The following is a 23,371-nucleotide window of genomic DNA, read 5'->3' as shown; positions in this document are numbered from 1 at the left end:
TGCCCTGAAAGCTTCTTCAGGTTCACTCGCAAGCTCCCTCTCGTTCTCCTAGCATCAGCAGAGCTGTAAAAGCTAAATACCCCCCTCCCCCACCACCCACAATGCTCTACAACCCGCCAGTGTGTGTGCGTGCAGTGCTTGTGCACAGGATTGTCTGAGTGAGTGTGAGTGTGTGTGTGTGTGTGTGTGTGTGTGTGTGTGTGTGTTTAATGTACTTTGCAATTCAACTTTAACAGGCCTCCTAAATCCTTACTGCACCCTGCTCACAACTGTCATTGTAAAAGTGGGCTGGTGATTGTGTATGAAATGTTTCCCATCACATTTACGGTGATTGTATCTGAGAAATGGCATCTGCCAAATTGAGAGATTTTCCAGTAGTGCAGGGACATTCCATCGGATCTTATTGTAGAAGAGATTGCCTTCCTGAATGTGAGCCTGCTTCCAAGTAAACGGCAGGGAAATGTGTATTATTAGGCCTCACTGGGACCTCCCTTTGTCTCCCCAGATGGCAGTTCAGCTGGTTTCATGATTCATGTTAATGTGGATGGAGTTAGTTCTGATCAGTGCAGCAGATCACCTCACAGACAGGTAGTCTGATCAAGAATCACCTCTATGCCAATGTCATTTCTTTTTATAATTTTTTTTTTTACAATCTTAGAAACTCGCCTTGGGCAGTCCACTTCAGACATTCACAAGGAAGTATTTATGGTTGAGTTAATCGCTGTCATACATAATGTGGAGAGTTCCAATTCTCAGGCAAGGCTTCAAATCAAGTCATTACATATCACATTTTTGAGGAGTGTGCAAGTGCAGGGGCTGCACAAATGACTTTGCACACATAGGTGCTGGGCCTACGTGATTGATAACAAAACTTCCCTCATCATAAACCGCATGACTCATTTGAGACTAATGAATATACTGAGTAGATTATCCTGTCCAAGCACAGCCAATAAACACGTGACTCTTGACCTCTGTTTTAACAGACGGCGCCACAAAGAAGCTTCGCAGCACGATCCGACGGAGCACAGAGACAGGCATCGCAGTGGAGATGAGGAACCGTGTCACGCGACAGGGCAGCAAGGAGTCCACTGACGGCAGCACCAATTCCAACAGCTCTGATGGAACGTTAGTGTCCATATTAACATATATATATATATATATATATATATATATATATATATATATATATATATATATATAAAACTTTGTTTGAAGAAACACTCAATAGTAGGGAAAGTGCTCAACAAATAAGGAGCAAAATAATCCAGTGAGTCAAGTAAATTCTTTAATTTCTTTAATTGAGGTTCAATAGGAACACCATCAAAAGTAGTAACAGCTGCATGCCCAACATTCAACAAATAATGTCATCCCACAACACAAGAATCATGAACAAATCAATGACGCCTTCATCACAATTGGACTCCCCTAACTGCAACTGCTGTGTGAACGACTCATGCCCCCTCGAAGGAAAATGCCAGACGAAGGGAGTTATCTACCAAGCTACGGTGATGAGAGATGACAATGGCAAAATAGAGTCATACATCGGCCTTGCAGAGGGAACATTCAAAAAGAGGTTTAATGCACGTGTGCAGCTTTAAAAACAACCGTTTAAAGAATGTAACATCTTTAAGCCGTTATATTTGGTCATTGGCGGACAGAAACATTAATTTTTCAACCACCTGGAAAATCCTCTCAAAGAACAAAGCATATTCAACCAGCAGTAAAATGTGCAATCTGTCTAACTGAAAAATACTTTATCATTTGCAAACCAGAAATGTCCACATTGAATAACGGGAATGAACTGGCCAGCAGTTGGAGCCACAGATATAAGCACCTATTTTGTAATTTAAAATCAATCATGCCAATAGACAAATACCAACCCTCCATTGGACCGTTAGCGATCACGTGCTTTTGAATTTTTGAATGTTGCACCTCTCCCTTCCCCATTGGACATTGTGCATGTGATGTGCATGACAAGGCATTAAATGGTATGTCCTTTCCTCAAGTAGCTTTATTGACAACTGATGATTGGTTATGGGATGAAACAGGCTTGTACTGTCTCATAAAGAATATACTTGACTCCCTGGATTTTATATATATACACACATACACACACACACACACGCGCGCGCACATACATATATATATATCTCAGAATCGGCATTATTGGCCAAGTGTGTCTATGCACACAAGGATTTTGGCTCCGGTTTGACTCCAGGTCATATGTATATGTATTTATATATATATTTAATCCAGTGAGTGACTCAAGTAAGATCTTTATGAGACAGTACAAGCTTGTTTCATGCCATAAGCAGATGATTGCTTATGGCATGAAACAAGCTTGTACTGACTCATAAAGATTTTACTTGAGTCACTCACTGGATTAAATATGTGTGTGTGTGTGTGTGTGTGTGTGTGTGTGTGTGTGTGTGTGTGTGTGTGTGTGTGTGTGTGTGTGTGTGTGTGTGTGTGTGTACATATGTGTATACATAGATACATATATGTATATATAAACATATACTATGTAAACATAATATATATGTACATATCTACATACATAATATACATGTACATATGTGTATATATACATATATACACATATATACATATGTGTATATATATGTGTATATGTATATATTTACGTGTGTGTGTGTATATATATATGAATATATATATGAATATATATGACTTGTATGAATATATATATGAACAGTATTGACAGTTGATGATTGCTTATCGCATGAAACAGGCTTGTACTGTCTCATATATATATATATACACACACACACACACACACAAAAATATCCATGTCTTTTTTCTGTCAGTCCATTTGTCAATTATCCTTTTCTGTCTGTGTCAGGTTTGTCTTCCCTACCACGCGCTTGGGGCCTGAGAGCCAGTTCAGCGACTTTTTGGATGGTCTAGGCCCTGCCCAAATTGTGGGCCGGCAAACTCTGGCAACACCTCCCATGGGTAAGTGAGTGACATATTTGCCGACATAGCCAGACTTCACCCCTCTCACAGTATGACTTTGTTTAAGAAATGCAGTTGCTTTTGTATATTACATGAGTGGATTTCAAAACTAAACGGGATGATATGCATCATTGCTCTGTGGACATTTGGTGAAGATATAAGAACAATGGGCTTGATTGAGGGAATGGCGGAAAAACCAAATTTGTGTTGCAGTAGAATTTTATTTCCTCATGGAATAAATGTTTAGCCAGCACATGTATCGTTGGCATGTAAACATGTTGATATTTTTGGACAGCGTTCTTTCAGAAAATCAAACGCATTCTCTACAGCTGTAAGCCAACGACTAAACGCTAAGTTAGAGTTGCACGGCAATGCTTTAAAGTGGGGCACACTACTAGTGTATTTGCTCAGCAAGGGTGTAGTTATGCTTGTATGAGATATGAATCTTTCATGCAAAGGTCATGGTTTGTGGAAAAGAGTAGCTTTTTTTAACTATGCCAGGCTGTAACAAATTATTAAAAGCTATGTGTCTCCCTCTGCTGTCCATTATGGTAATTGCAATATCAATAAGAAACGAGGTTATGGTAAGATGAACCGCCCAAATCAAAGCCCAAAATTAAAAGTGATGTATGCGGCAAAAATTCTTGCAAAATGTTCTTAAGAATGAACTTAACCAGAACATTATCACAGATAATGCAGCTTTATAGCAACAAATCTTGGGTCTTTCCATACTCCCCATTTGTTTTCATCAGCCAAGTTGCCATGTGATGCATCCTTGATATTTTGTCATTAGTATTATGACTTCTGGATGCTTTCCCTGTGACAGTCTTTTTTTGTTTTTGTTTTTGAGTCATACTTAAGTTGGTAAGTAATAGGATGATTTTAAATATGTCACACTAGCAACAATTTTTTCCGTGACTGATGAATGTTAATAAATGGCAACACGGTGGTGTAGTGGTTAGTGCAGTCACCTCACAGCAAGAAGGTTTGGATTCGAACCCTGGGGTGTTTTCCAACCTTGGGGGTCATCCTGGGTCGTTCTCTGTGTGGAGTTTGCATGTTCTCCCCATGTCTCCGGGTGCTCCGGTTTCCTCCCACAGTCCAAATACATGTAGGTCAGGTGAATCAGCCATACCAAAATTGTCCCTAGGTGTGACTGTGTTGGCCCTGTGATGGACTGGTGGCCTATGCAGGGTGTCGGCCGCCTGCTGCCCAATGACTGCTGGGATAGGCTCCAGCATCCCGCGACCCTAATTGGGATAAGTGGCTTGGATCATGGATAATGGACATTAGCAACAAGAATAGACAGAAAACAAACTGAGAAGGAAAATTGTGAAGTGAACACCATCAATCTCAGCTGTGGGAAGTATACTGATGTCAACCGTCAATGAGTGAGCACATAGAGGTGACAGTTTTGTTTTTTTCCTGCGATAGGTGATGTCCATGTTGGTGTGCTGGACCGAGGAGGGCAGCTGGAGGTGGAAGTGAACCAGGCCAGGGGGTTGACCCCTAAGCCAGGCTCCAAGAACATACCAGGTATACTGGAACTGCCCAAGTAATGTCTGTCAGAAAACTGTTGCTGATATAGCTGACCATAGTTGACATCAGCCACCAGACACTGGTCGTGGTCCTTTGTACCAAACGGTGGTCTATTCAAATTCGGAAACTAACCCTGCCTGCACTGTTCGTGTGTTATGCTTAATCTGCTGCATGTGCACTCACCAAAACCTTGCTTACCACCTGCTGGACTAGCTTTCAATGGTCTTTGGGGGCGTGTCTGCCCCTTGTTGGGTGGGTGTAGTGCATTCAATTATATCCTAAGGTATGTTGGTGGATTGATTTATCACTAAAAGAAGAGGTCAAATTGTATTTCTAATTCCCTTAAAGACTACATACTTTTAAGGAGGGATACACTGATACTGGTTTTGAATGTCAGACCAATACCAGGTGAAAATTGAGTATTGGTATCAGAGATTTGATCAAAGACTAAAATCCAGTTCTAAAAGCCATGAGTTACAGTGCATCCGGAAAGTATTCACACCCTTTCACTTTCCCCACATTTTGTTATGTTACAGCCTTATTCCAAAATTGATTAAATTCCTTTTTTTCTCATCAATCTACATACAATACCCCATAATGACAAAGCGAAAAAGCTTTTGTAGAATTTTTTGCAAATTTATTAAAAATAAAAAACTGAAATATTGCATGTACATAAGTATTCACACCCTTTACTCAGTACTTGGTTGAGGCACCCTTGGCAGCGATTACAGCCTCAAGTCTTCTTGGGTATGAAGCTACAAGCTTGGCACACCTATATTTGGGGTATTTCTCCCATTCTTCTCTGTAGATCCTCTCGAGTTCTGTAAGGTTAGATGGGGAGCGTCGCTGCACAGCTATTTTCAGGTCTTTCCATAGATGTTCAATGGGGTTCAAGTCTGGGCTCTGGCTGGGCCACTCAAGGACATTCACAGACTTGTCCCGAAGCCACTCCTTCGTTGTCTTGGCTGTGTGCTTAAGGTCGTTGTCGTGTTGAAAGGTAAACCTTCGCCCCAGTCTGAGGTCCTGAGCGTTCTGGAGGAGGTTTTCATCAAGGATCTCTCTGTACTTTGCTCCATTCATCTTTCCCTCGATCCTGACTAGTCTCCCAGTTCCTGCCGCTGAAAAACATCCCCACAGCATGATGCTGCCACCACCATGCTTCACTGTAGGGATGGTATTGGCAAGGTGATGAGAGGTGCCTGGTTTCCTCCAGATGTGACGTTTGGCATTCAGGCCAAAGAGTTCAATCTTGGTTTCATCAGACCAGATAATTTTGTTTCACATGGTCTGAGAGTCCTTAAGGTGCTTTCTGGCAAACTCCAAGCGGGCTGTCATGTGCCTTTTACTGAGCAGAGGCTTCTGTCTGGCCACTCTACCATAAAGGCCTGATTGGTGGAGTACTGCAGAGATGGTTGTCCTTCTGGAAGGTTCTCCCATCTCCACAGAGGAACGCTAGAGCTCTGTCAGAGTGACCATCGGGTTCTTGGTCACCTCCCTGACCAAGGCCCTTCTCCCCCAATTGCTCAGTTTGGCTGGGCGGCCAGCTCTAGGAAGAGTCCTGGTGGATCCAAACTTCTTCCATTTACGAATGATGGGGCCACTGTGCTCTTCGGGACCTTCAAAGCTGTAGAAATTTTTTTGTACCCTTCCCCAGATCTGTGCCTCGATACAATCCTGTCTTGGAGGTCCACACACAATTCCTTTGACTTCATGGCTTGGTTTCTGCTCTGACATGCACTGTCAACAGTGGGACCTTATATAGACAGGTGTGTGCCTTTCCAAATCATGTCCAATCAATTGAATTTACTATGGGTGGACTCCAATCAAGATGTAGAAACATCTCAAGGATGATCAGTGGAAACAGGATGAACCTGAGCTCAATTCTGAGTGTCATAGCAAACGGTGTGAATACTTATGTACATGCAATATTTCAGTTTTTTATTTTTAGTAAATTTGCAAAAATTTCTACAAAACCTTTTTCACTTTGTTATTATGAGGTATTGTGTGTAGATTGATGAGAAAAAAAAGGAATTTAATCTATTTTAGGATAAGGCTGTAACATAACAAAATGTGGAGAAAGTGAAGGGGTGTGAATACTTTCCAGATGCACTGTATGTCATGAATAAAAGCAAAATGACTTCATTTGCTATATTTTGGACACATGGAAGCCTGTATTATAGCAAAAGTAATGGATCGGATTGGTACTGGTTATTGGCTGATGCTTAAATCTGAGTTGTACTCAGAATCAGCAGTGAAAAAGGGATATTGGTGCATCTCTTTTTTTTGGCCTTTTCCCCCCTCTTTTTCTCCCCAATTGTGCTTGTCCAACTACCCCCCTCTGTTGATCTGAGGAGGGCTGCAGACTACCACATGTCTCCTACGATACATGTGGAGTCACCAGCTACTTCTTTTCGCCTGACAGTGAGGAGTTTCGCCAGGGGGACATAGCGCGTGGGAGGATCATGCTATTCCCCCCAGTTCCCCCCCCCCATCAAACAGGCACCCCGACTGACCAGAGGAGGCACTAATGCAGTGACCTGCACACATACCCACATCCGGCTTCCCACCCACAGGCACGGCCAATTGTGTCTGTAGGGACACCTCACCAAGCCGGAGGTAACACGGGGATTCGAACCGCCGATCCCCATGTTGGTAGGCAATGAAATAGACCACCATGCCACCCGGACGCCAAGTGCATCTCTTTAAGCAAATGCATGGTTTGCCCTGAATTGAGCAACATCTCCTGGTGCTGAGAAATTTCTAGAAAATCTAGGTGTTTTTTTTCCCCTCATGTTAATATTAGGTCACTCTTGTATTTGTGTTGCCCTCTCTGCAGCGACCTATGTAAAAGTGTATGTCCTAGAAAATGGAGTATGTTTGGCTAAGAAGAAGACCAAAGTAGTGAAGAAGTCTCTGGACCCCACCTACCAGCAGGCTCTGTTGTTTGATGAAAGTCCTCAGGGCAAAGTCCTACAGGTAGTCCTACAGTTTCTTTAATTCCCTCCATCCGTCCGTCCATCTTCTCTTTCATTCTTCCTTCCTATCCACCCTTCCTTCTTTTCTATCTGTGCATGGATGATATAAGCCAGGGCACCAAAAAGAGTTACACTTATCATTTCTGTTGTTCTCTGTTCATCTCAAAGCTCTTAATGCCTTTTCCACCACTCCAGGTAATAGTGTGGGGGGATTATGGGCGCATGGACCACAAGTGCTTCATGGGAATGGCCCAAATCCTGCTGGAAGACTTGGACCTGTCTGCCACAGTCAGTGGCTGGTACAAGCTGTTCCCTACCTCCTCTCTGGCAGACCCCAGCATCGGACCCCTCACCAGGCGCCTCTCACAGTCATCCCTTGAGAGCGCCACCAGCCCCTCCTGCACCTAGACATAGACGCCCACGTGCACGGGCACAGACAGGCACGCAGACACGGACACGCGCACTGTATATACACAGCGACTGTATTTGAAGTGCAAGACAGGTAGGCTTACACCCACGCATATGCACCCGTGCAGTAAGGCACAGGTTACACACATATAGGGACACAGTCATCTCATCCGCATCTGACGCATACACTCATACAAATGTTGCTATATCCTATATTATACGTTTTACACAATACATACACACACACACACACACACACACACACACACACACACACACACACACACACACACACGGATCCACTTGTTGGTCCCTCTAGTTAAGTGAGCAGTTAACAAATAAAACTTTAAGTAAATATAAGTTACCAGAACATGTAGCATTTTTCATTCTTACATCCTGACATTCCTCCATAATGCAAAAATTCACCGGCCATATTCTGCATTCCAAGATCCCAGATTTCTGTGGCATGACTCACTCCAGGGCCATCCCAATGCCAGTTTCTAAACTCTCTATGCCAAACTAAAGAAAAAAAAAACTTTATTTTTTAAAACCAAAGCAATTGTTATTGTTATAATTCTTACTCTAAGTAGTAGTCAAGCTAGTATATAATATAAAGTATAGATATGTAGCAGAGTCACTGACTTAGATGTAATGCAAAAAAAAAAAGAGGACACACTCTACACGCGAGCTGAGAATGGTAGGACAAACACATAAACATACCTGAGCGGCAGGCTTGGATGTTCACATAATGGCTATTATGTGAGGTAGCAACACCGCTTATCTATAATTTTCGCAGGGCAAAGTTTCTATATAGATGTATAAAAAGTTAATGTAGTTATTTGTGTTCATGTATGAATCGGCTGCATTCTGCATGTATGCTTGCACCCTTGTAGAGACATTTTTAAAGTGCATAAACCTTTTTTTTTCTTAGTTTGCCTTTCATTGTGCAATAGGAAGATAGTGCAACTTGATTTATTTTGCCATCAGTCGGGAGGATATAGTACTACACTGAGTTAGGAAGAAGAAGAGGAAGAGGCATCAGTGACAGGGAAGTCAGTACCATCATCATCAGTTAGAAGAGGAGAATAATTAGACCAGGTCAACCAGCAACCCATTTTGAAAAGCTGCATTGTCGTAAACAAGAGTGACCGTGCTGGTGAACGAAATCCCGATCCCGCCTTCACCTTACCATAATGGACTACAATACCATTTGGCACTCGGCACCAAGGTGCACTGGGAATTGTGTCCCGGCTCCACTCCGGGCCTCTTTTGTCCCACATGGAGGAGGTGCCACAGTCTTAAACTGCACACCAGCACCTGGACTCTTGAACTTCCTCTTCATTTCCCGGTTTTGATGTCGTCTTTTTTTTTTTCTTTCTTTTTTTTAAACATACTCTTGCTGATTCACATTGGACGTTGTGTCTCTATTTCTCTCCCGTTCTGGACAGATTACATATAGAAACATGAGTTCAGGCAAATACGCACACCGGTAACATCTCTAGCCTTTCACTTTCACTTAAGTCACTCCTTCCTGTCAGTAGCTAAACCTCACCCAGACAGATGCTGTAAACATCTATTTTACGCCAGATGGATCTCTATTTTCCTTGTTGATGTCTGACATAATGGTGTACAGGGACACTGTTAATGTCTGTTATTTTGTTGGCAGGAGGATTTCTTGCCTGCTAAGGGGTTTTAGTTGTTTCAGGTCCAAGAGGCATTGTGGGTCACTGTACCATGCCTGTCCTAAAGCATCCTCCAGCACTCTTATATAGGCTTTACATTAACCCGTCTTTTTGTCAAAAATGGCACTTTACCGTAGAATATGAATTTTGCTTTATGTGCAAAACCTGCCGCGTTGGCAGGTTGTTCATGTATGTGCTGATGTGGGTCATTCTGCACCGTGTGTGACCTAAGATTATGTTACTGAATGCCAGCATGGAAATGTCTCCTAAATGTGTGTTGAGTTTCAGCGATGGTCCACTCCGACAAACACGGTTTGGTTACACCATTAAACGGGTCACAGTCAGCTACAGGCTGTTAAACCCTCGTGTATGTTTAGAAGCTTACATTTTGTCTTACCACCGTTACGTGTTCAAGTGATTGATAAGATGTTCTTTCAGCTGTGTTATTTCACCTAGACCTTCATAACTTCTGCAAAAAGGGAACCCGAGGCACTTTGCCTTCTCAGCTCCTCAGACCAGCAAAATTCCCTTTTCAGTGCTCTTCCCATTTTGGATCAAGGGATCTCTTTCATTTTCCAATTTTGGGAAGGGGATGATGGTCATTTTAAAATTTCCCTTTGGCTTGTTCCACTTCCAAAGCAAGTATCACAAAACACTTCCCTCCATGTCCGTCATGTGTAACCCCCCACCCCATTAGATCCATGGTGGTCTCTGGTCTTATCTCCTTTAAGTTTTGGAGCAAATTTGTTTTTGTTTTTTTTGCTGGATCTGTAATTGTATGGTCAAGTGTATGAAGTAATTTTATGTACCTTATTGACTTGTATTTAACTATTTTTGTGGACAGCTGGCATGATGTAAATATATTGACTTATATTATTGGTATTTGCACACGCTCTCTTCAATGTGCGCCTTTTGTGGTTGCTAGGAGACAAAAACATAGCTTGGTTGAAAGTGGAAAGAGGTTAAATGGAGATAAAAATGAAACTATTTATTCAACAGAAACTTTAATGAAATCTCTATGAGTGTATTACTTAGAGCAAAAAAATAATCCCTGTTCAATGCTGAATGTTAAGTCCTTGGTAAACTCTATAAAATGACTATTGATATTTTTCCATGTGATTTCCAATGTTTGGAACTTGTATGAGATTGTATATGTCCCTTTGCTGTACATTAGTAGCAACATAATGTTACCTGAGGTTTGATGATCTGAAAGGGTGGAAGAGAGTGCACAGATTTATGTATGAACATCCTAATGTGAAGTTTTTCATAGTGGACAAGACAGCGTTTGCCAAATTTGTCCAACACCTTCTTTGATTCCTGCAACCAACAGGAAAGAAAAAACGTTATGTTTAAATACTGCCTTTATTTAAATTAGATAAGTGTGTGTGTGTGTGTGTGAACGCGCGTGCGTGTCTTTCAGTGAGGTGAATTTATTGATCTGTGTGACGTGTGTTGAGTCACAGGTCAGAAAGACATCTGACGCACATGAGCGGAAGATGTATAAATATGTAGATATCTATGTAAACTCAAGTTGTAGGCCATAGTAAAAAAAACACAAAAAAACCCCAAAAACAACAACAACTTTGTTTTACTCTTTAAAGTAAGGTCATGGTTTTAGAAAATAAACATCCATCCCCTTTTTTCCTCTTATCTGGTGCTCTCAAGGTATATGAAATAGAAAAAAAAAGTAGCATGATACGTTTAATCCTGCATCAGGTCCGTCACATGATTGGTTTTTGGACGTGGACTAACTCCGACAAAGTAAGCAGCGCTACTGGCGACCCAGCTGAGAACGGAGAGACGGTTAAAGCGTCACATGGCGCTCCATCAGGTGGTTTCAGGGCGAGATACGAGTCAGTGGAAATGAGCGGCCCTGATTAATGTGCCGGCGACGAATAGAAGCAGATCAATAACCCGGTCGGATTCATCGATACGGTACACACACACAACGGTGGATGTAGAGGTGGGAGTGAATGTACGTTTGGCTTGTGTTTCAGACGGGTAAAAGACGATGGAGGCTTCTGGCTACTGTTGGGTTAGACAGAAGCTGACAGTCGCATTTAGAGAGCGGATATTGACTCTATCGTCGTGGCAGATTTTGCTCAGAAAACCAGGTCTCTTCAGTGCGTCCGCGTAGTTTTAACCGTCACAGTTCAGCTCAGCGTTTGAATGTATGCGTCGTCCACGTGCACGGAAGCGTCGCCATAGCAGTAGGCCGGGGAACTGCTCCTTTTAGTTTCCCGCTCGAACTGTAAACTCCTCCGCGAGTTTACAGCCCTGTCCAATCGGATTCGAGCCGATTTTGATCGCGCAAAAAAAAAAAAACGAAAAACCCTCTCAGCTGTTTTATAGTGTGTCTAAAGTCAAACCGAATCGTCTCTGGAGTGCTATGTCGAAAAGGTACTTTATTTTTGTAGGGAGAGTGAATACTATTTCGAGAGGTGTGGCGCAAGATAAAGAGGCGGCGGGATATCTGCCTGTTTAGATTATCGTGAAAATGAGGGCTTGCTTAGTTTACAAATGGCCTTACCTTGTTTAGGAGATGTCGCTTCACTATTGTAGCACACAACTGAAAGTTTTGACAAATGTATTTTGCTTGAAATATTGTACTGAAGTTATATATGTGTATATGTATAGTTTTATGAATGTATTTCTTAATCATTACACCGGAAAAGGCGTGTAATTTTTTTCTTTTTGTCCTTTTGTTTGTTACTGTCCCTTTGAAGACTTTTCAGGGGCCTTGGTGGACCCCACTTTTACTGGATACGTCTTATTTTTCTCGTTATCTGTTTGAAACAACAGCTTTGTGGTTGAAAAAAAGAGAGACAGGAACTGTATCTGGTGAAATGTACTTTTATTTATTTGAATCACCACGATGTGTTCGAAACACATGATTAGCGCTCCGTCCCGCGCTTATGTAAATTAATGGGAAAAAATATCTATCAATCTGATGAAATTCTGATGCTTTTTAAAATTTAAAACCGAAAATGTTTGCCGCATGGTTACGGATGACTTCCCTGTATCTAATCGTCATGATGGAATGATAATGATGATAGTGTTAAAAATGGTGACAAGTGGGCAGTGATGATGATAAAATCAATCAGTGCACTCAATACAGTGCAACAGGAATTCCAGATGAAAAAAAAAAAAATTTCCTGTGTCATAGTCGGTCTTAAAGTAGCATGGACTTAGCCTTCCATTTTCCGCAAAGGGGTTTTTTCTGGCAATAACTTTATCTCCACTTGTTTGAGAGCGTACAAACCATCAACTGTAGCCTCCCCTGCTGGTGGTGTGCTGAAGTTTGGCCCCTGGCAGTTCTCTCATTCTTGAGATGTTGGGTTTGCGTTCAGCACCAACATGTCTCTACCAGGTTTGTATCAGTTGAGCTACCAGAATGACATTTTGGGGTCCTTGACATCAAACATACGAAGACGACTTGAATTTGAACGACCCACAGCATGCAGTGCATTGTGTCTTATAACAGCCCCTATACTTTCCAAGGGCGAACAGAAGAACGTTTTCCTTTGGATGGTTATTTTATGTTTTCTAAAACCATTGATTTCCTCAGAAAAAGCGTGTGTCTTTGTATCTGCCAATGTAGCAACCATCAACTGGAACCAAGCAGCCAGCATGCAGTTTCTCATTAGTCCATGAGCCGCTGGGTGAATTGGATTCCCACTGAATCCGCTGCTGAGTACGTCTGTTTATCATCATCTCTGTCAGTATTCGTCCTTCATCATAGCACAAGTTTACGAGGGGCCATTCTAAAGACACTAAAGGCCACAACAAGTAGCTCCTTTACCCTGTCTTGAGACAAACTTTCATCTAATCCAACCCGGCAATCTTGAACCTCCATCAATAGCTGATGGCATGTGCTGTTCAGCTGAACATCATGTCTTAAGTCAGGCAGAGTAGGTTGATGTCTGGGCCCCGAATACAACGCCTGAAGATAAAAGTTAATGTTGAGTGCAGTTTTAAATCTTGAATGGTAATTTTATAACGCGTGAAGGTTTGTTTAAATGCAAAAATTGGACAAATCTCTGTCGAACTTAAGCCCTCTACAAAAGCACTTAACTTGGGAGCCGGCTTGAATTTGATTGCTGGTTAGATGAATGGTTGTCTTGTCTAACTGGCCTTAGCTTCCCTCCAAGGGGTATTGAAAGGGCAACGCATTGCAGAACACCCGATGAAAAGATGTGGTTTATGGCAAAAAAAGGGAGCTGTAATTTTATACCTGTGCTTTGTAAATGTTTTCTATGTGCAGTATTTGATAATGTAAAACTGGTATTTTTGTGGTTTGTACGCTGCAAAATTGATTACTTAAGGTGCACGTAGTTTTGTAAGAAAATAGAAACTGAAGGGAAAAAAAATCGGATTCAGAAGCCTGTATTTGCATGCCCCTTGACATCTGGACGCAAGGTCAATAAAGTTTATTTGAATCACTTACATTTCTGTGACATGGGTTTTGTTTATACGAAGTATATTCACGGTGATGGACTCACAGAGGACGATCATTAAAATCAATACACGCATAGAATTTCATCAAAACAACGGATTTATTAATTTATTTTCCCACAGAGACAAGTGTTTTGTTTTACATATATGGTGACAAAATTTGGTAAGACTCATTTGTGTCGACGTGAAAATAAAGGGGGCAAAGCGTATGAAATATGCAGAACTATATTGTTCAATCATTAAGAAACATAATATACAGAAATATCAATCTGATAAAGAACAAAATACATATCTTGACTGACAAGTACATAAAAAAGTACATTCTTTTATTTGCTTTAATTTCATAGAAAATATACGAGCCATAAAGGAAAAAAAAAAATTGAAGCATACCTAAAGACAAAGGCGATCACAAATTAAAGATGCAGCGTTAAGCCGTGACCACCGTCTAGGGCAGGGTGTCAAACTCTAGGCCTCAAGGGCCGCAGTGTCTGCAGGTATTTGTTGCAACCATGCACTACACCACCTGATTAAACTAGTTCCTTTCCGTCCTTGATCCAGGAGGTGAGCTAATTAGTTAAATAAGGTGGTGTAGTGCACGGTTGCAACAAATACCTGCAGACACTGCGGCCCTCGAGGCCTGGAGTTTGACACCCCTGGTCTAGGGGCTGACTACATGGAGCTGATGTAAAGACGAAGGCTCCTCTGTGCAGATTCATAAACGTCTGACATGTCCCGTCAGTCACAGAACAGCATCACATTCGCTGACAGTAGCATTGCTCGAAACGGAAAAGGCGGCTGCTGTTTCCTACACTGTGACCAAATATGCCAAGTCGGACACAAACAAGTGCCCATAGACAATGAGTTGTGGGCACATGTGCTGTGCGGTGGGTTACTTAACGTTAACAGGGAACCCTTTGGAGAGTCCTTCATTTAACCTGTTTACACGTGGCTTTCAAAGTGACACCTTAACACGAGTTGAGAAAACGAGAAGGCTGAAACTATTTACACTGTAAGCATCATGCAAGTATAACAATCGAAATACTGATAAGAATAGATACAAGCAAGTAAAACGCTTAAAGAGAAATAAGAATAGACATGTGGCTTGGCAAAGCTTGTGTGCAATATCGGAGGTGTGTGTGCAGACGGGGTGAATGAAAGAGAGAGCTATCACTTACACCATCCCTTTTGCTTCATGATGCTGTGCAGCCAAACTGTGAAGACCCCGAAATGACCGAAAACATACCCAAGAGCTCCGACGTGACGTAAAACGGAGATGAGTCAAAACCATTTCGACAAAACCGACGGGAGCCGTGAAAGCAAATCAAAGCGATTTCAAAGGACGGAGGTGTATACAGCGTTTTGACACCCAGCCAGAGAAAAATCAAAAATACACCCCACGGCAATATTCAGACAAAGAGAAGCTGTAAAAAAAAAAAAAAAAATCACAGAGTCCGAGTGCAGTCGTTAGACTCTGTTCAGCACATTCAGTGACATATACATTCAACTGGGACCCAGAGACCGAGTGACATTATCGAAGAGACATTCAGAGATACACGTTCCGGTGACATTCACATATCTTCATAGACAGAAAACGACACATACAATCATAGAGAGATACACATTCCTGTCATGCAATCCAGTGGAAGCATCAGTCAGTCAGGAGGTAATGGCTCCACAGTGACCGATCTGCCCCTTAACTTCTAAAATCAAACAAACTGATGTGATTATCGATTTTTAAATATATATCTATATACTTCCTGTCTCCCCAACACCCCCCTCTCTCCCTCACAAAACCTTATTTGAAGCTTCGCTTGTACAAGGTAGGTTTTTGTTTTTTTTAGCTCGAGGTGTTTGTGGGCATTAGCTGTGATGTTAAATCATGACATTGCGTATGCGCGATTCGCTTGTGTCAACCGTTTCTCAAAGAGAAGCACAGTGAAGTTGGTGCAACTGAAAAGGGCTGACACGAGATTGTTAACCAGCTGTGGCGCTAATTCGAAGACATCCATGATGTCAATCTGAACTGAATCTGAGTTGCCTGGTAATCACTAGTGTGTGATCCCTTCAAGAGCTGTACGGATGGAACAAAGCACATGTCAACGCTGCACAGTCGATGATAGTAAAGCTAATGATCTTTGGTTTCCCCAGAATCCAGATTAGGATTTACATCTCGACTAGATATTGACGTTATTCCACCAGAAGCCCTATCATAACCTGACTGTAGTTCGGCGGGCTTGTTAGGCAGGTTTTGTAGCTGCTCTATCGTGTCAAACAGTGAGGGGGGGGGGAGAACCCATCGACACACACCGGGATTTCTATTTTTCATTTTTCTTTTTAAATAATTGAATAGGCAGGCTTAAGCAGTAAGAAAAGTACAAACCAAATCAAGCAGCAAGTGCACACCCATTTACAGTCATTCACACACACACACACACACACACACACACACACAGAGGTGGGGTAAAAGTTGATATGTGTGGTCCTGACCAGTGGTCTTTGCCTGTTGCTGTTGTGATCTGAACCCTGTCGCCTGCGTTGTGAGGGGCTGTGGTTGAATATTTTGAAGGCAAGCATGGAGATCTGCAAAACATTGTTGTGGATGAGCAGAGGAAGGACGGGTGGAGAAGAGAGCGAAAGAGAGGTAGTTGTAGTTTTCCAAACCTTATTCTTCAGACCTGTCTCCAACCTCCTCCTCCACCCTCTCCCCCTCGTTTTCTTTCCTCGATATTGAGAATGTCTTATAAACAGTTTAATCCAGAAATTCCATTGACTCCATTTCCCCGTCTCCAGCATTGGTCAGTGACATCACGTCACTTCCCGTGATGATGGAATCATTTCCAAACATGTGCTGCCATGTGGGCAGAGCTTGAAGTTGTTGGTCCTCTTATGTGTTGGCCATTGTATCCCATCATCCCATTGGTGCCGTAGAAATTCACGCCTGCCATGTGCTGAGTCATCTTAGAGACAGAAAGAAAAAACACAAAATCCAAATTATAGCTCCTCTACCATTATCAATGTAAACTACATTAATACAATACAATATAAAATAATATAATAAAACAAGAAAACCAAAAAAGGTGGAAAGGGTGCATAATGTTCAAACACACACACCAACAAGCCCCCCCACACACCTGGGCGATGTTCCACTGTAGCTGCTGGGCCTGTTGCACGCCATAGACCTGCTGGTGAGGTAGGGTGGCCAAAGTACTCATCTGCTGCTGTCCCATCATGCTGTTCAGCTGCTGTCCCATCATGCTGTTCAGCTGCTGTCCCATCATGCCGTTCTGCTGCTGTCCCATCATGCTGTTCTGCTGCTGTCCCATCATGCCGTTTTGTTGCTGTCCCATCATGCTGTTCTGCTGCTGTCCCATCATGCCATTCTGTTGCTGTCCCATCATGCCTTGGGCCATCCCTGACATGTAAGGTGATACTGCAACCCCGCTTGGTTGGGCCATGACACCTTGTGCACCCATCATGCCATTCTGTTGTCCCATCATAGTATTCTGTTGAACACCCATCATGCCACTCTGCTGCTGTCCCATCATGGCCATCTGTGATGTCATCATAGTTCCTGGCATTCCTCCCGCTTGGGCCAAGGAATGGAATGATCCATATGGATGTGTAGGGTATCCCATTTGATTCATGTACAGACCAGCTGAAGACACAATCACAGAAAGAAAGTAGTCTTTTTGATTTTGTGTTTATAGTGAAGCACACAATAATAATGTCTCATGTACTCTTAGATGTAGCTATTTCTATGCCTACTGAGACAAGGAGACTCAGAAAGCAACATCAGAAGTTCTCCAGTTCTCACCATGAGTGGCCATGCTGCTGGCATGTACAGAGGGCGTGGAGGCATACAGGGAGAGAATAGAGTCCTTGGACAGTTTCTTGACAGTCCCCTCGTCTGCTTTGGGTGCTGGGTCAAGGAACAAACTGAGATTCTCAGGGACAGAAGCAGCCACTCTACTCCGAGACATGGAGCTGGACACAGGCTAGTTGGGAGTCAGAGCCATAGACGGATACAGAGAGTCAGAGAAGAGGGAGAGAAGGTTAACGTGTTGCCTGCAGAATGCGTGCAACAATCAACCGTACAAATTACAAACATATATACAGCACCTCTGAATACATGAATCTGCAGAGGACAGATGGTGTATTAGTTTCCTACCGTGGTTTTGGTGGAGGAGGCAGAGGAGGAAGCAGGCAGAGAGGTGAATAGATCTAGGGCGGAGTGTGCCAGAGCTGGATTAGCCAACGACGGGCCCAGTTTCTCCTCTGGGGGACATCCTCCCCCATTAGACACCGCAGGACTTGGGGCAGGGGCATCTAACAGGAAGTGGATAAAAATACAAGACAAAGTGAAGCATGGATATAATAAAAGGTAGTGTGTATAAGAGTATAGGTATGTGTGTGTGTGGGTGGCTGCACTGACATCTGCTCCCATAGACTCCCATATAGAAGGGTGTTTTTAGACTCAGGCTGTTCTAACAGATTTAATGGCTGTGCTGGTAACCGTCTGCCACACATGCAGCGTAGCACTATGTATGATACGATGAGGATCTGTGTGTGTGTGTGTGTGAGAGCGTACCTAACCCGAGCAGGTCTGTGACAGACTGGGACTGTGTTTTTGGGCTGACTTCTTTTTTCTGCCATTAAAAGATACAAGTTGATACAATTGAAACAACTTCAAATAAACTCAAAATCCATAACAATCTTAAGAGAAGGATGAGAAAATTGTCCACTTTGCAAACAAGATACATGCAATATCCATGAGATACATTCTTACCAATTTCATTTTCTCAAAGACGACTGGTTCCTTAGGTATGTTGTCGCAGCTTTTCTCTTTCTACAAACAATAAAACAAAGAAACTGTGTGTATTCTTTAGGATGGGTAACCTTATTTATTTGGCGAAGAATTTTACCGACTTGCTTTTGTATACTTTCAGCTACTGCTGCTCCCAATGGTCGTTTTGCTTGTATGTGTTTGTGTGTGGGCGGGCTCACCCTGAGCATCTGAATGTCAATGACCTTGTCCATGTACTTTTTCTTATCGTATTTGTCTCTGATGAAGATCTCTGCAGATCTGCAGAGCATGTCAAGGAGACAGACATGAGCTTTGAATCGCTCTCTCACACATATGCACACACACACACACACACACACACACACACACACACACACACACACACACACACACACACACACACAGGTGAGGATACTGGTCTGTCTCAGGACGCTGGAAGCACTCAGGTAAGAAAGCCTCGTAGAGACGTTTGGCCTTAGCATTCCCCATCTCCTGAACACACTGCGGACAGAAAAACACAGGCAACACAGCACGATATCAGCTAATGTACACAACTGGGAACACTGCAGAAGCAGAGTATGGAAGGATATGATGCCTCCTGTATCAAATCTCTAGGTGAGCTCTTCTATCTGGGTGTCAAAGGAGTGGTGCTGGGTGCCGAGCCTCCTAGCCCAATATCAGAACGAGGTCAGCTGAAAGGCAATAATACGCCCATGAGAAAGTGTCAAAAACTCAGATAACTTAGTTCCTAAGCCTCTTTCCAACTTCGCTGTTTCAATCATAGAGTGAGTGCCTCAAAACAAGATGGTGGTTATTCATCAGAGAAGTCATTTTTATTTTTCTGTATAGTCTATTAAACAATAAACCATAAACTAACGCAACTTAATCGCTCCACATTCACATAAAACTGTTGAGAAAAAAAAACATAAATATACATATTTCATCTTTTCTAGCAGAAGGTAGAGTTAGTGGTGTCAAACTTTGGGATGTAATACATCAATGTAAAACCAGCTGTAGTATTCAGCATATAAAAAGGATGTGGCTACAGCAATCACAACTGTGCTAATGGGGAACAGATGCAGGATGGGAACCGATGAGACATCCTGGTGGCTCAGCCAGATAAGAGCACACAATAGAGACTCAGGTCTGACTTGTGCATCATGGAATCATAACCTGCTCATGACCTCTGCCGCATGTCTACCCCTCTCTAATAGGACCCTAAATAAGAAATAAAACAAAGACACACTGATTAACACAATCCAGAACGGCGGCTTCTGCAGAGGACGTATGCACTCAGAGGACATTTGCAGGAGCACTGATATAACCATATATGTTGTATTTTGGAAGCGCGTGTATTTTTCTCACATTTCTGACTACACAGAACGAACTAACCTGCAGTCCTACTCTCCCCGGTCATATAATATATATATACACACACACACCAGTGTGCTGCAGAAACTCATCATAACGCGTGTAGCAGACTCAATGGGCCTCAATGGGCCTAATTCTTCTCCACAATCCAGCATCCTCAAGAGTCAAATCTGACCCCTAACCATCCACTGATATCATGACCCCTGACCTGAATCTGTTCCTGCGTCCACTGGTCCAGGTTGACTGACTTGACCTTGGAGATGTGAACCCCCAGATTGCGGTGGATCCCCGCACAGCGGATACAGATGAAGATCCCCAGGTTCCAGGATGCCCATCTCGGACCTAGTGGATGAGAGACAAAAGTGTTGCAGAGTGAGAGAGAAAGAGAACAGTCTTGGGCTCTTCGGCAGGAGGAGAAGTTCAGCGAGAGAGAAGAGATATTGTGAGATGCAACTACTGACATGAGAGAGAGAGAGAGAAAGCTGGGGGTGGGTGGTGAGGAATTGTGTGTGTGTGTGTGTGTGTGTGTGTGTGTGTGTGTGTGTGTGTGTGTGTGTGTGTGTGTGTGTGTGTATTCAAGTGTGTCTGTGTACGTGTGTGAGTGGGTTTGACAATGAGGGAGAGTCTGATTAATTTTAGTCCAATTATAGATGAGCATGAAACCTCATTTATGAGTTTGAATTCAGCAGGGAACATGTCTAATCCTTGCAAGTCATGCGGTGCCCTGACACGCAATAGGAGCTTATACGACGTGTTAGCCTACATAGCCGAGACCGAGGCGAGAGGAGAGAGGGGGCGAGTAGGCGGTCACACAAACGCACGCAAACACAAATAATCAGTCATGTTACATCCACACAGATGGGCTGGATACCTGCAGGGGTGATTGCTTATTTAGACATGTGTCTGTGCAAGGGTTTGAGTGTTTGTGTATGCTTGTGGGTGCATCTGACCGGGGAGACATTTTGAATGGATTTTGTCTGCATCATTTCTGTATACATGTTCGGGGATGCATTGCTAAATACAATTTGAGGTTAACAATGACCTCTTCTCTGCAAACAAAAGCCAAATATATTCTCAGAAAACAGTTGGCTCAGTTGTCTTATGACTTACATTAGTGTGATACTACTTATTGCGTGCAATACTGTTAACTTATGTCAAAATATGTCGACATGTTTACCCCTCGACTAAATTCCTGGTTACGGGTTTTTATGCATGTAGGGGTTTATATCTGTGTACAACCTCGTTTTATCTGCAGAGCTGACAAGATAGGGCCTAAACAAGGACCTCGGGGCAGACCATAAATTATTAGTCTCGGGCTATTTTTCTGCACAAATTATGCAACAGTCCTCTTAAGAGAATACAGCAAGCTTCAAAGAGAATGCTGAAGCTTGGCGCCGCTTTCTCCCCGTCTCGCTCGACATCTCTCCCATCTCTCTCTATCTCTCTCTTTCTCTCTCTCTCTTCTTTCCCCTTCTCCTCCTCTCTCGCTCCCTTCCGGCTCCCCCCTCCCACTTACGTTGGCTGGAAATGCTCTCTCTCTCTTTCTCTCTCCCCAGCCCTCCCCATTACGCCACACTCGTTGACCTTTGTGCATTTTGGAACGCTCATACAGTGTGTCCTCATCACCACTAGGTGGAGGGACAGCTTTGAGTTCGGCTTTCTTTCTCATTGGCCTCTGCACAATGTTTAAACGAGCCATTCTATGCAAATGACGGAGGAAGTTCATTTATGGAACAGAAAACATGCAAAACCTTCCTCTTTTTGCAACTGCGGAAACACCGTGTCTGGATGCCACTCCTGAAATAATGGGCTTTGAAACCAGTTGCATCCTGGATACATAGTAAAATAAAAAAAATTGTTTTTTAATGCATTGTTCTCAGCAGCGTAAGACAATAACAGATTTCGATTTGGACTCGCGTTGTGATCTGAGGGTCAAAGACACGTTCTGGTTTTTCTGAGGTGCCCTGTTCTAAGTGTATAATTAGAAAAAGCAGGCCGACAGACTGGAAGAACTATAAAAGGACAGACAGCAAACTAGAAACGGGTACAGTCAAACAGACTGGACGATCACGAGACAGTAAGACACACTGTGTCGGCGTCCATCATCCTGACCGTCTGGCTGCAGTATTAGTTCTCTTGCAGACTAATAATAGAATTACTCGACAAAGCCTGCTTAACCGCTGTAAATAGTGGCACTGGGAGAGAAAATGAACGACAAAGACCGAGCGAGGGACGTGTCAGTCGAGAGAAAGCCCCCTGTTCACTGGAATCATTTTGTTTGTCCTCTCTTATCTTCATTCTCATGCTCCTCTCTCTCTTCCGGCCGCCATTTTCATATCCCATTCACTACTATCGCTTCTCCCCCCCTTTTCTCCCTGTTTATCCTGTTTTGGTTTATGTTTGGCGGCATGGTGGTGCAGTGGGTAGCGCTGTCACTTCACAGCAAGAGGGTCCTGTGTTTGAACCCCGGGGTTGTCGAACCTGGGGGGGGGGGGGTCATCCCAGGTCATCTTCTGTGTGGAGTTTGCATGTTCTCCCTGTGTCTGTGGTTGGTTTTCTCCAGGTGCTCCAGTTCCCCTCCCCCCATCAAAAAAAGACATGCATGTGAGGGTCAGTACTCCCGTCTGTGCCCCTGACTGAGGCATGGCAAGACGAACTGGAGTTGGACCCCGGGTGCTGCACGGCAGCTGCCCACTGCTCCTAGCTACACAGCTAGGATGGGTTAAACGCAGAGCGTAATTTCCCCATGGAGATCAATAAAGTATCTCAAAATAAAGAAAAAAAAATCCATACTGCTCTTTCTGGTCTGAATCTGCCTGTCTGCAAAGGTTTCCGCTTTCTCCTTTCTTTGCACATTTGAATTTATCTCTCTTCTTCAAAGTCTCTTCGCTAATCGCCGCCTGTTGGATTTTCCTGCATGCGTGTGCATGCATAAAGTTTAGGCCTAATCACCTTGCAGCAGGTTATTATGACCGGGCAGCTGGCGAGGAGACCCCCAGTGTGAGAGGAGGAGAGGAGGTCAGGTAAGCCTGGGGAAAGGCTCTGTGGCCCAGCAGGGGCAGTGTGGGCCCAGTCATACCTGGGATGACTAGCAGGCATGTGAATGAATCACACTGCAGCAAACTATAGCTTCTTTTTCCTACTGCCAATCGCGGTGGATGAGT

At 43.2% G+C, this 23,371-nt stretch overlaps 2 protein-coding genes across 2 annotated transcripts in view; one reads left to right on the top strand and one right to left on the bottom strand.

The window, feature by feature from the left end:
* Window positions 1-8,043, top strand: part of rims3 (regulating synaptic membrane exocytosis 3) — a 57,453-nt gene extending 49,410 nt beyond the window's left edge. The window contains exons 3-7 of the mRNA XM_056298820.1: window positions 984-1,125; window positions 2,861-2,973; window positions 4,408-4,509; window positions 7,349-7,488; window positions 7,683-8,043. Of these exons, the coding sequence (XP_056154795.1) occupies window positions 984-1,125; window positions 2,861-2,973; window positions 4,408-4,509; window positions 7,349-7,488; window positions 7,683-7,895 (710 nt within the window). The 3' untranslated portion in view covers window positions 7,896-8,043. The remainder of the gene's footprint in view (window positions 1-983; window positions 1,126-2,860; window positions 2,974-4,407; window positions 4,510-7,348; window positions 7,489-7,682) is intronic.
* An 8,751-nt stretch (window positions 8,044-16,794) lies between these two features.
* smap2 (small ArfGAP2) overlaps window positions 16,795-23,371 on the bottom strand; it is a 14,559-nt gene continuing 7,982 nt past the window's right edge. Inside the window, exons 2-10 of the mRNA XM_056298830.1 lie at window positions 20,416-20,549; window positions 19,252-19,337; window positions 19,037-19,115; window positions 18,819-18,878; window positions 18,621-18,678; window positions 18,201-18,358; window positions 17,847-18,027; window positions 17,164-17,687; window positions 16,795-16,989 (exon numbers count right to left, since the gene is read on the bottom strand). Of these exons, the coding sequence (XP_056154805.1) occupies window positions 16,864-16,989; window positions 17,164-17,687; window positions 17,847-18,027; window positions 18,201-18,358; window positions 18,621-18,678; window positions 18,819-18,878; window positions 19,037-19,115; window positions 19,252-19,337; window positions 20,416-20,549 (1,406 nt within the window). The 3' untranslated portion in view covers window positions 16,795-16,863. The remainder of the gene's footprint in view (window positions 16,990-17,163; window positions 17,688-17,846; window positions 18,028-18,200; window positions 18,359-18,620; window positions 18,679-18,818; window positions 18,879-19,036; window positions 19,116-19,251; window positions 19,338-20,415; window positions 20,550-23,371) is intronic.

This window comes from Lampris incognitus, chromosome 18, assembly GCF_029633865.1.
Source record: "Lampris incognitus isolate fLamInc1 chromosome 18, fLamInc1.hap2, whole genome shotgun sequence".
Classification (NCBI taxonomy): Eukaryota; Metazoa; Chordata; class Actinopteri; order Lampriformes; family Lampridae; genus Lampris; species Lampris incognitus.
The sequence above is the reverse complement of the archived record's forward strand: the minus strand, read 5'-3'. Positions and strand labels throughout refer to the sequence as shown.